Source organism: Podarcis raffonei, chromosome 15 (genome assembly GCF_027172205.1).
Source record: "Podarcis raffonei isolate rPodRaf1 chromosome 15, rPodRaf1.pri, whole genome shotgun sequence".
Lineage (NCBI taxonomy): Eukaryota > Metazoa > Chordata > Lepidosauria > Squamata > Lacertidae > Podarcis > Podarcis raffonei.
Window position 1 is genome coordinate 795,794 of NC_070616.1, and position 12,602 is coordinate 808,395.

The 12,602-nt window shown below is 47.5% G+C and overlaps 1 protein-coding gene across 1 annotated transcript in view; it reads right to left on the reverse strand.

Annotated features, from left to right (window-relative positions):
* Positions 1 to 12,602, reverse strand: part of RPA1 (replication protein A1) — a 37,849-nt gene that overhangs the window by 22,343 nt on the left and 2,904 nt on the right. Inside the window, exons 2-7 of the mRNA XM_053366566.1 lie at positions 9,725 to 9,772; positions 9,439 to 9,517; positions 7,564 to 7,672; positions 4,809 to 4,897; positions 3,396 to 3,506; positions 576 to 705 (exon numbers count right to left, since the gene is read on the reverse strand). Coding sequence (XP_053222541.1) covers positions 576 to 705; positions 3,396 to 3,506; positions 4,809 to 4,897; positions 7,564 to 7,672; positions 9,439 to 9,517; positions 9,725 to 9,772 — 566 coding nt within the window. The remainder of the gene's footprint in view (positions 1 to 575; positions 706 to 3,395; positions 3,507 to 4,808; positions 4,898 to 7,563; positions 7,673 to 9,438; positions 9,518 to 9,724; positions 9,773 to 12,602) is intronic.

Below are 12,602 nucleotides of genomic sequence, written 5' to 3' on the forward strand. Positions count from 1 at the left end.
CTCATAGCTCTCGTACATCTCGCAGCACAAAAGCCCCTTTGTTCTGCCGCAGTAGGAGTAAGCTCCCTATTCTTTGCCTTCCCCCACAATTTACACCAATGACTACAGCCAGTGACTTGCTGAATGAAGCACGGCAGCATTGGAAACCCGAAACGCAAAGGAACAAGGATGGTAAACAGGCACAATGGAAGCCTGCCATGCCCAAGCCACCTGCTAGGAACGCAGTCGGGAAGGACACTCTGTTTTCGCTGGGAAGAAAAACAAGGCAAAGACGCGCGCACGTGCACTCAAGAGCGCAGCTTGCATCGGATTCTGCAGACTTTGTGCCACAGGAGCAAAGCCCTCCCCCCCAAAAAAGAGAGGCACCTGCAGGCTTCAAAATCAACTTCCTAAAAATTAATTTGTCACCCAACCGGGAGAGGTTAATCCCACAGTAGTTGGGGCTAAGCAATTAAGACCAGAGACACAAGCATAGGGCAGTGGGGCAGCAGGCCCTGACGTGAAGCTAACGCAGCTTTGAGTGCCCAGGGCGTCCAGGCCGTGGTGGTGGCAGGCCCTCACGCTGGACAACTTACCTGGACTGGTACGGGTTCAGACTGGCAATGGGCACCACTTTGGTCTGGGAGCCCCCAGGGGTGCTCAGGAAGCTGGAGCTGCCTGCCTTCCCAGGCACCTTTGAAGGAGTGATGTATTTTGACGCAGACCCTAAAGACAAGAGATGTATCGGGCTAAACATTAGGAAGAACTTTCTGGCAGCAAAGGCTGTTCGATGGTGGAAAAGACTTCCTCAGAAGGTGGCAGGCTCTCGTTTGCTGGAGTTTGTTTAAACAGAGCTTGGATGGCCATAAATTGGGGGTTATTTAGCAGTGACTCCTGCAGTGCAGGGGGTTGGACTAGATGCCTCACTGTCCCTTCCAACTCTACAATCCTACGATCAGGGATTCAGCTCTGCGGCGCAGCAGCGACATCAAGATACCCTGGCACTTGAGCTCCTTCTATGTATTGACCAAAACCCAGGACAGACTGATTCTGGCGCCACTCGGCCACTTCCCCCACCCTAACCCTTCAATATCTCAAGCAAAGGCAAGAGCTGGTACAAGCTATTACCACAACTTTTTGTTGTTGTTTTGCATTTAGCTTTTATGGCCAAGAGCATCCTGCTCTGCCCAAAGGGAACAATCACCGCAACACTCAGCTGGCACCCTGTGACAGTTCACAGTCTAGTGCCTTGTACCCTTCTATAGCAATTCTGTGTGCAAACGCTGCCCCCCACCAGGCACACTGAGTATTGCAAGGAGGGGAAAGCCTCATTATGCAGTTTGCTAACATTCTCTGTTATCACTTGAATTGCACATTCCATGAAAAAGAGGACAAACTGCAGCACCAGTGGGGGGTGAGGGAGGGTGTTTACAATATTAAAATCAACACAGATCCTTTCAGCATCTTAAAGACTTAAAACATACTTATTCTGGCCTACGCTTTGCACCTCTAGTGAAATGGGCTGCCGCCTACGAGGGATCGCACCTTAATAAATGTGCATTGTCTTTTCTGAGGTGGCAACAAGACACTTTTGCAGGGGTTTTTGTTGCAACCGACTAGTCTGCCTCCGGAAGTTTTATAATGTTAGCAATATATACACAAGCTGTTCCGATATGTAAACTCCTTTTGCAAGACATGTATTTCCTTTTCTCTTATGCTGAATAATTTACGCTGCACCACAGTTTGTTTCGCTGTTGTGAAATAATGCCTTAATAAAAAGTAAAAAAAGGGGGGGGAGAGAAAAAGAATTAAGCTGCCTATCAAATGCCAGCACAAAGCTGTGTTTCCTCATTTAGATAACAATTACAGTGCGCGCCTCTGATAATTTTCTGCAAGCTACGAAAATGACTGGCTCTATCATTATTAATGAAGCTCCGCTGTAACCTGACAGGGGCTAAAAATTATTTTTCTGTTTCAATTTCAGCGTCCGCCTCTCTTTTTCAATTTGCCTTTCAACTCCGTGTCACCATCCTCCCTGTTAGCACCACTCACCCCTTGGAAACAAAAAGGCAATTTTAATTATAAACGTTTGTTGCCAACAAGCCAGGAGCCAAACTCAAAGAGCTCAGAGTCAAGCAAAGCACCAAGAGAAACCTTTGGCAAATCAAGTCCAGTATGCTTTGATGTTACTTTCCCCCACCTGCTGGACTTTCTGGCTTTCCATTTAAAGTAGGGGGAAGGAAATATCTGTACCCCCCCCGATGCTGCTGGGCTACAATCCCCACCAACCCTGACCACTGGCCATGCAGGGGATGATGGGAGCTGAGAGTCCAGCAACAGCTGGAGGGCCAGAGGTGCTCCCCCATCCCCATTTCAAGGCTGGCTCCGTGCAGAGGCCACCAGAGCGAACGACAGCAGCGCCTGGTGACAGAGTACTTGCCTTGCATGCAGGTTCCATCCCTGACTGCAGCTCCACCTAGGGTTGGGAAAGGCTCCCTGCCTGAAACCCCAAGAGCATGGGCAGGCAAACTAAGGCCCGGGGGCCGGATCCGGCCCAATCGCCTTCTAAATCCGGCCCACAGACGGTCCAGGAATTAGCGTGTTTCTACATGAGTAGAATGTGTCCTTTTATTTAAAATGCATCTCTGGGTTATTTGTGGGGCATAGGAATTCATTCATCCCCCCCCCAAAAAAAATATATAGTCTGGCCCCCCACAAGGCCTGAAGGACAGTGGACCGGCCCCCTGCTGAAAAAATTTGCTCAAGAGCTTCTGCCAACCAGTGCAGACAATACTGCGCTAGAGGGGCATTGTATAAGGCAGCTTCCTACATCCCTATGAAATGGGCGCCCACTGAGCAAAACCTCTTTGCCCTTTCGCTCAAAAGATCCTATAGCGCATACGACAAAGTGGATCCACTGGGCCTATGTGAGCCACGTACATCAATTCCCATGGGTTTGCTCTGGGTATTTAAGAACGGTGGCAGCCCTGACTTAGCACAGGGCAGCCCAAATCTCTCCAGTTCTTGTGAGGCCAGAATGAGCTTAGCGCAGGGATGGCCCCTCCACGAGACACAGCTGGCTTCCAACTCCCAGCAGCCACCTTGGCCAATGGTCAGAGGTGCTGTCGGGAGCTGGAGCCTGGCAGTATCTGCAGGGCACCACATTGGCTACCCCTAACTAAAACCTACACAGATCTCAAGACTGGGAAGGGCCTTCAGCCATAAACCAACCAACCACCACCACTTCCCCCCCTTCAAATTGCAGCAAGTAACATTTTGACCAGTGGTTTTTAATGCAACCCTGACCTCACACAGACAAGAGAAGCCAAGCCGCATGGGAGCAGCAAGACACCACCTTCTTTTGCTACTCATCAAACCTCCTTCTCTCTCTGCTTCACACATCCTGGACCATTTACCTGCTGCTGTGGCTGCTGCGACTGTGCTCTCATTCGGATGTGCTGGCCTGCTAGGGGCTTGGTTGGTTGCCAGGCTCCCAGAGCTCTGCTGCTGCCCTGCTTGCAAAGTGCCTGGGAAGCAAAGGGGGAAAAGCCATTTCAGTGGCAAGAGCTGGCAAGGAAAGTCTAACATGCTCCCTTGCGGACTTCCGTGCAGCTGCTCAACCAGTCAAAGCAGTGTACAGAGCAGGGGGCTGTTGAGCTCCCAGCTCACGCTAGTCCCAGGCACCACGGAGGGCACCACATTGGCGAATGCTGATAAACTGTACAGTTTATCAGTTGCATTTTGGCTGCTCGTGTCCATTAATTTCAATGGGTCTACTCTGAGGAGTAGCACTGGCCAGAACCTTGTACATTCTTTGTAAACTGCTCAAAACTTTTACCTAAATTTAAGCCGCATACACTTCTTCAAATAAATTAAAATGCAGAGGATGGAGGAAACTCCTGGACCTATTTGTAAACTCAAGAACTTGAACCTCAGATTGCTTGTTTCTAACTTTCTCCCAACCCATATTCATTTTGTGCCATGTCTCATGAGGGCAGGGACTGTCTCTCTCTCTCCCCCCCCCACCTCTTCAAGTCTGTGAGCCTCGGGGGGGGGGGGGTTAAGAGGGGGATAAAAATATTTCAATAAACAATAATAACCCTAGCAGCTGTATAGTGAAGTCTCATTATAAAATCTCATTTTCATCTATGCTGCATTTAAAACAGGCACACACTAAGCTTTAAGAGCTGTGGATATCCAGGCTGTAGGGTTGTTTATTTCCACACTTTAGCAAATGGACAACAAAAACTGTTTTTGTACTCCAGAATATTTTCCTTCTGGACCTGAATTTATGCTTTAGATTTACGCTCCAAAAATTTGTGAAGTTCAAATCATCTGCATTAAGTCTGGCTGATTTGACTCAACTTATGAACCAACTAACTCCCGCAGCTCCTCTCTGTGAGGACAAGGAAATTTTGTGGTTCACCAGTGTGTTGCAAATAACTCAGTGTTCTTAAATATGGGTTCTCCCTAGAACACTTGCCACCTTCTCTTGGGCTGATGGATTAAATCCTTCGTCTGAGATGTGCCCTGCCGAAAACTCAATTTTAGCGTCATCCGACTCTGTTCCAAAGGGCCGAACACATTCCGACGGTGGCGACCGCTCACCAAAGCGGAAGGAGTTATGAATGAGAGAAGTGATCCCGGAGTAACAGGGGACGTCAGCAGAGAAGAAATCGCTAATCCAGACACAAAGGCATTTCAAGCCAAAACACAAAATCCCTGTTTCTCATTAGGACGGGGAAAACACATCATTGAAAAGGGCATCGCAGCAGTTAAGATGCCAGAACAAGGCCCCTGCAGACCCATCGCTCAGGAAAGCTCCTTACCTTCAGTGTACTGCACTGGATTGCCTATCTTCCCCGCCACCATGTCAGCCGTCTGGAGGACTTCTAAATCCATCACAATGACCACCTTCCTGCAAAGAAAAAGCTGAAGTTTTACCCGCCTGGTGCCTGCTTTGCTTGTTAAGAGACTGTGAGCTGGGAAGGTAAACAGGAGCCAGGATCTTTTGCCACAGGGCAATAGCTGAGAGGCAGAGGTAACCCAAACTGGGGACTTAAGTGCTACAGCACCTAGAATCCATGCTGCACTTTAATTTTAATTATTTAATTTATATACCACCCTACACCCGAAGGTCCTCATATGTTAGAATAGGGGTGGGGAGGCTGCATGCAAGGGCCGCATTTCCTTCACAGCAATTTTCCAAGGGTCCCATGACAGCAGTAAGCAGGACCAGAGGGAAAAGTAGGCAGAGCAACACACGTCAGTTTTTACCTTTGTACAGTCAGCTAGTTTCTACACACAATCCCCTCTCTATCTTCCATTCAGGAAACCAAGGAGCATCACCAGGGTTTAAGGTTACTTTCCCAGCCCTGCTAAAATACTCAAGGTGCAAAGCTGGGTCACAGCTGGCTTGAGAGCAGTACATGTGAAAAGGATCTAGGAGTCTTGGTAGACCACAAACTTGACATGAGCCAACAGTGTGATGCGGCAGCTAAAAAAGCCAATGCAATTCTGGGCTGCATCAATAGGAGTATAGCATCTAGATCAAGGGAAGTAATAGTGCCACTGTATTCTGCTCTGGTCAGACCTCACCTGGAGTACTGTGTCCAGTTCTGGGCACCACAGTTCAAGAAGGACACTGACAAACTGGAATGTGTCCAGAGGAGGGCAACCAAAATGGTCAAAGGCCTGGAAACGATGCCTTATGAGGAACGGCTAAGGGAGCAGGGCATGTTTAGCCTGGAGAAGAGGAGGCTAAGGGGTGATATGATAGCCAAGTTCAAATATATAAAAGGATGTCACATAGAGGAGGGAGAAAGGTTGTTTTCTGCTGCTCCAGAGAAGCGGACACGGAGCAATGGATCCAAACTACAAGAAAGAAGATTCCACCTAAACATTAGGAAGAACTTCCTGAAAGTAAGAGCTGTTCGACAGTGGAATTTGCTGCCAAGGAGTGTGGTGGAGTCTCCTTCTTTGGAGGTCTTTAAGCAGAGGCTTGACAACCATATGTCAGGAGTGCTCTGATGGTGTTTCCTGCTTGGCAGGGGGTTGGACTCGATGGCCCTTGTGGTCTCTTCCAACTCTATGATTCTAAGTTTTGCAGGCCAGGCAGAGAGGGCTGGAGAATCATGTTGGAGAGTCAGAAAGGGCTCAGGTCTGAGTTTACCCACCCCTGTATTAGTACAGTGGTACCTCAGGTTAAGTACTTAATTCGTTCCACAGGTCCTTACTTAACCTGAAACTGTTCTTAACCTGAAGCATCACCTTAGCTAATGGGGCCTCCAGCTGCCGGAGCCCAATTTCTGTTCTCATCCTGAAGCAAAGTTCTTAACCTGAAGCACTATTTCTGGGTTAGCGGAGTCTGTAACCTGAAGCGTCTGTAACATGAAGCGTATGTAACCTGAGGTACCACTGTACTGGATTTAGAGTATTGGGGTGGGGGGGTTTACAGTCCAAGATTTGGAAATCTTGAGGAAGCAGAAAAAGGCGAACTGGAAATAATGCATTCTGTCTGCCCATTGTTTTCTTGTTTTGAATGCATTTTAACTACCGTTGGATCAGATGGTGGTTTCACATTTTATGGCCCATAAAAGAAACCACTTTTGTCACATGTGATTTTGTGATTTATTTGCTCAACACTACCCAATAAGTGAGGGACGCGGGTGACGCTGCAGGTTAAACCACAGAGCCTAGGACTTAACGATCAGAAGGTCGGCGGTTCGAATCCCCGCGACGGGGTGAACTCCCGTTGCTCGGTCCCTGCTCCTGCCAACCCAGCAGTTTGAAAGCACGTCAAAGTGCAAGTAGATAAATAGGTACCGCTCCAGCAGGAAGGTAAACGGCGTTTCCGTGTGCTGCTCTGGTTTTGCCAGAAGCGGCTTAGTCCTGCTGGCCACATGACCCGGAAGCTGTACGCCGGCTCCCTCGGCCAGTAAAGCGAGATGAGCGCCACAACCCCAGAGTCGGCCACGACTGGACCTAATGGTCAGGGGTCCCTTTACCTTTACCCAATAAGTGAAGTTCTGTGAGGGGTTTACAACAGAGATTAAAAAGCATTAAAAATTACCCAAAATCTGAAACAGAATAAAAATACAAAATGTGTAAGAAATTGCTGCCTGCTTGCCTGCTCTCCACAAGGAGGGGACATAATGCTGTATCAGAGTCTTGAACCCTAGATCAGGCTCCCCAGAAGCCAGCGCTCACTCTAGATGTTTTGGACTACATCTCCCATCAGCACCAGCATTGTACAGCCATTATGATGCTGGGGCTGATGGGAGTTGTAGTCCGAATCTTCCGAGAGCTGGTCCTTTTTGTTCTTCTAGACCCTCAATGTGCCACAAAAGTGACTAATATGGCTATGTGTGGGTAAACAAGGCAATTCGGAAATCTAAGGAAAAATTGCTGTTGCAAACTTCCTCCCCAGGTTGCCGTGGCAGACCTGAGGGCTAAGATGAAAGACCGCAAAACCATACCAAGAGGAATAAAACACCATGCCTGGCCCTTAATGTCACACTAAAGGGGATTGGACTGTAAAGCAGAATCATAGGCCCTCACTTTTATCACAGATTGAGCCCTTACCTTCCATCCTTCAGGACGTTAATGATGAACCTGTTAATCTTGCAGATGGCATTCGCACTCAAGCCCTGGTCATTAACCAGGTCGTTCAGCTGTGTTGCCAGCATGAAAGCTGTAGAAGAAAAAGAAGGAAGGAGCGGGAAAGTATTTTATGAGGTGAAAGGAGGCACCGCGTGATTGTGGCCTGGCTGTGATAAGACTTCAGGTTACTGCTCAGGGATCTAAGAACTGCTTGACTTAAATCAACACTCATCTCATCAACCAACCACCCAAAGACTGACTCTGCTTTGATAGAGGTGCCTGAATAAAAACTGGAGGACAGCCACGCCAAGGAGGCCTGCAACTGCGTCTTGCACTGATTATGATTCTACGGATATAGTTGAAATGCAAACCAACATTCCGTTCCCAAAAAGACAATTTGAGACGGAATAGCCTCTACATTAAGCCAAGAAACTGAAGCCATGTTAAGCCACGTGACACAGCAGCTCTCAAACTCTTTAAAAAACCTAAGTTCATTCAGTGTCCTGCATTGGTAAATTTTTGGGAGGGGGTAATAGAAATGATTAACATGACTATACAGAAAAATCTTGAATTTGCAGAGGAAAATATCCCTTTGAATTCTATTCCCAATACATGCAATCTAACTAAGAGACAGTATGGATTCTACATGCCCCTAATACAGCAAAAAGACTGGTTTTAATGAACCGGAAGAACAAAAATGTGTCTCCCTTCAGCAAATGGATAAAAGATACGTATAAACTCACAACGCATGAGCAAATTACATATAAACGTAGACTTGCTATGGACAAAGTCAACAATATATGGAAATCAGTTGTACGGTGGTACCTCTGGTTACGTACTTAATTCGTTCCGGAGGTCCGTTCTTAACCTGAAACTGTTCTTAACTTGAAACACCACTTTAGCTAATGGGGCTTCCCGCTGCTGCTGCACCGCCACCGCACGATTTCTGTTCTCATCCTGAAGCAAAGTTCTTAACCCGAGGTACTATTTCTGGGTTAGCGGAGTCCATAACCTGAAGCGTATGTAACCTGAGGTACCACTGTATAAACACTACATTAAATAAAGTTCAGGATATGTATAATAACAATCCTTTAAGTTTTCTTTCCCCCCCTTTTCTTTTTCCTTTTTTGTTTTTAATAAAGAAAAAAAGCTCTCAGACCCAAAGGCTCAAGAACATGCTGAGGCCCCTAGCACAAGGCGGCTTCCACCAAACCCTACCAAAGCAAGTTCCTATTTTTCTGGAGGGGGAAAAGGGCTGTGAATACACCATACATTTAAAAGCATGTTCCACCACCACTAAGGAATGCTGGGAAATGCAGTTTGTTAAGGGTGCTGAGAACTGTAGCTCTGAGAAGGGTAAACTACAGTCCCCAGGATTCTTTGGAAGGAAGTAAAACCAAAACCACAGATTCTTTAGTCTTTACCTAACCAGTGGCCAAGCAACAAGGTGGAGACAGAGTAAGTCAAACTTCACTAGAGCAGGAATTAGGAAAGTTACTCTAGGTAACTTCACCACTGTAGGGTAAACTCTTAAGACCTTGTGATTGCACTCCACACCCTCTTTTAAATGCACATTGGCAGTGGGCCTCTAGTCACAACGGCATATGGTCTATTTAGCCTAGTAGTACCACGTTTGGCTGACGGTGGCCCCCCAAGATCTCAGGCAGAGGGTTCTCCTAGCCTGTCTAACTCAGGGTCCTTTTTTAAGAAGGGTGTGCCAAGGGCTGAGCCTGGGATCTTCTGGGTGTAAGCCTGTGGCTCTACAACGGAGCTACACCAACACCCCTCCAAATCGCCAGTGCTGATGTCCAGGAGCAGCCATGTCCCCCCAACCGTCTCTGTGCATGTGACGCTTACAGGAAAGGGTTTGCACGCCATCACTCATCAGCATCCGGTAACGCTGTGGGCCGGTTCCAGTGGAGATAGCTCGGATGGTCTGCACAGAAAAGCACAAGAGGCACGGTTAGGTCCAACAAGGAGAGCTGACTTAAAGCAAGAACAGTAATGTGAAGGACACATACAGTGTCCCCAATGGTTTGCCCCCTGGGTCAAGATGGTAAAGCTCACCCCCCCCGAAGGCCAGTACCTGGCCTCCTGTACATTTATCTTGAAGCTTATTGGACAGGCAGCAGGGAATACTCACAATGAGCTGCAAGACGGGATTATTAACATTCTCTCCTTGCATCATGGCCTGAAAAAAGAAATAGACAGCTGACTCCTTAGAGCAAGAGAGGATGAATGGCCTGATCTCAGGAAAAGGTTTCCTTGGACTAAATGAAGTTTTTCATTCTCCTGGAGCAAGGATCAGCACATTTACAGGTGGTTCCCCAGGGAGGCAATGTCGGAATCCAAGCCAAAAGAGCAGAGCCCCCAGCTTTGCTCTTAGTCCAGAGGAATTTGGCCACCCTCCAGGTGCCCGGCTTGATTCCTTATGACCTCCCGTCTGCGACTCCCGGCAAGATCAAAGGAGGTCTCTAATCGGCGATTCTCCTCAACGTGAAGGAGAACACACCAGTCCTCCCCCACCTCCATTCCCGGGGGGGGGGGGGAAGAGACAGACAGAAATATATCTACATGTCTTTATTTCTGTCTTTCAGCAGTACAGAGAAAACATGTCTGCACACTCTGCTTCCCACTGCAGAGAGAGAACAAACTCCTCCCATGTACTTCCAGTACAGGGTCATGTGCTGCTCTGAGGTAACATCCTGCTCTCAGAGCGCATTACAAACTGTTCCTGGTTCCCACGGTATAATCCAATAACACCCACATCCTGTTTACCATTCCAGCCACCTGGTGCTTGCTTCTGCATTGCTCCTTTTTCGTAACATCCTCCCCCAAAAGAATCAATGCGTGTTGCAGCAAGCAAAGCATGATCCAGAGAAGAAAACAAACAGTTGTTATACACATAACACTCCCCTGTTGTTTCAGTTCCATCCTTGGAACTCCCCGCCACTGGTTTCCCCAGTGTACCTCTCTGGTTGTCTGGTTTCCAAGGAATGAGTGCATCTGCATTACCTTGGCTAGCAACTCTCTGTTGTGTCTTTGTCTCTGACTTAGACACAGCTCCAACCTGTCCTCGGTTGTTTACAACAGCAACACATGCAACAGCTAAGTTAGCAAACTCTTTTGAGTACCTATTGGGTGGTTGACCCTTTGTAACTTTCTCAGACCTACGTATGAGGTGCTGATCCTCTCTACTCACTGGTCCAGTCTCAGGACTCTTTGGAGAACTAGTTCCAATGGTAAACAGTGGTTCATCCTTCAGTTGTGAAGGCCTATCTATTGTGTGAGACTTCCTCTCAATGACTGTGACAACTGAGCTCTCCGAGCTATCTGTGTCATCACTTTCAGTACAGCTGAAATCAGTGAAATCATCATCATCTGAATCGTCCTCAGTGGGAAATGTGTGTTCTATCACTCTCTCCTGTTCAGGAGCACTCTCTAGAAATTTTGTGAGAATCACCTGACCAGATTCAGACAAAATTACTCTGTAGAGACCCTTTTCATACCCCACAAAAATGCCTCTGGCATTCTTTACTCCACCTGGAGCTTCTGTTCTCACATGAGACCCAAAAACCTTGAAATGGGCAACAGAAGGTTTTCTGTGGAACAGTTTCTCAAAAGGAGAACTTCCCAACTCTTTTGAAACCTTTCTCACTTTCGTATAACAATACGACATCAGAGACTCGGCCCAGAACTCATGTGGCAGATGTGAACTTAGCAATTGCGCTTCCATTCCCTTTTGCAATTCTCTGTTCACCCGTACACAGACACCCCTGTTCCACGCTTCCGCTGAAACAGAAATCTTGTGTCTGATCCCCTTCTTCTGCAGGAACCTCTGGAAATCCTGTAAAAGAAAAATCTGCTTCTCATCTGTGAATAGACAATCAATGTTAGCATCATGCATACTCTTAACTTTGTCACAAAACTCCTGAAACCTCTCCAAGGCTTCCTGTGGCTTTCTCAACACATAAACCCAGACATAGTTAGAGAAATGATCCACACACACAAGATAATATCTTGCATTGCCTCTAGATGGTTCTAGAGGACCAATCACATCAGCATACACCCGCTGAAATGCTCTGTTGACCCCGGTCTTCTTCTTGCTCACACCTGCAAGAGAAACTAGGTTAGACACAGATGAATTACATTCCATGTAATCACTTTGTGCAAAAGCCAACAAATAAAGTCCATCCTTCTGTTTGGCAGAAAGATATAACTCTCCATCTTTGTAGATCTCGCAGCTCTCAGCATCGTAGGACAGTTTCAGTCCTTTCTTTGCAATCTGCGAAACACTCAGCAGATTGAACTTCAAGTCAGGAACCAAGTAAACATTGTTTATTGTCAAGTCCAGACTCTTTAGATAGACAGTCCCCACGCCGGCCGCTTCTAGCTCCTGACCATTGGCCTGTGTCACAGTGAAGCTTTGCTTCTTAAACGTTGAAAAGAGTTCTCTGTGTGGGGACATATGAACTGTCGCTGCAGTGTCGATAATAAACGCGTTCCCAACATCTGGCGTGGTTCCTTTCGCCATCAAAGCCTTTGCAGGTTCCACCATGGGCTTGGTATGACCTTTGCCTGACGCTTCAGGCTTTGCTGAGCGGCCCTTCGCTCCTTTTGGCTGACGTGGCTTCTGACAGCTCCGCTGAAGATGCCCAGCCTGTCCACAACTGTAACACTGGACAGCATTCAAAGCTACAGCATCCTTTCCAGTAGCCTCATCGGTGGGGGAATTAGAACTCCGTTCCTCCCTCCCCCTGTCCTTCACTTCCAGTGCAGCATGCCGGCTGTGTTCATCTAGAACCACGGCACTCAGGGGCACTCCCCCCTTCTTGGCATCCATGCTGAATCCAAGGGTCAGCTTTACACTCAATCTCAAGCCAGCTTTCACTTTTCAAGCCAGTAAAACTCCAAAAGTCTTTGTTTACTGCTTCACTGGCAGGCAAACCTTTGGGTTGTTTTTCTGCTTTCTCAGGCAGGCAATCTGCACGCTGTTTTCCACAGCTGCAAAAGGTAGTCAA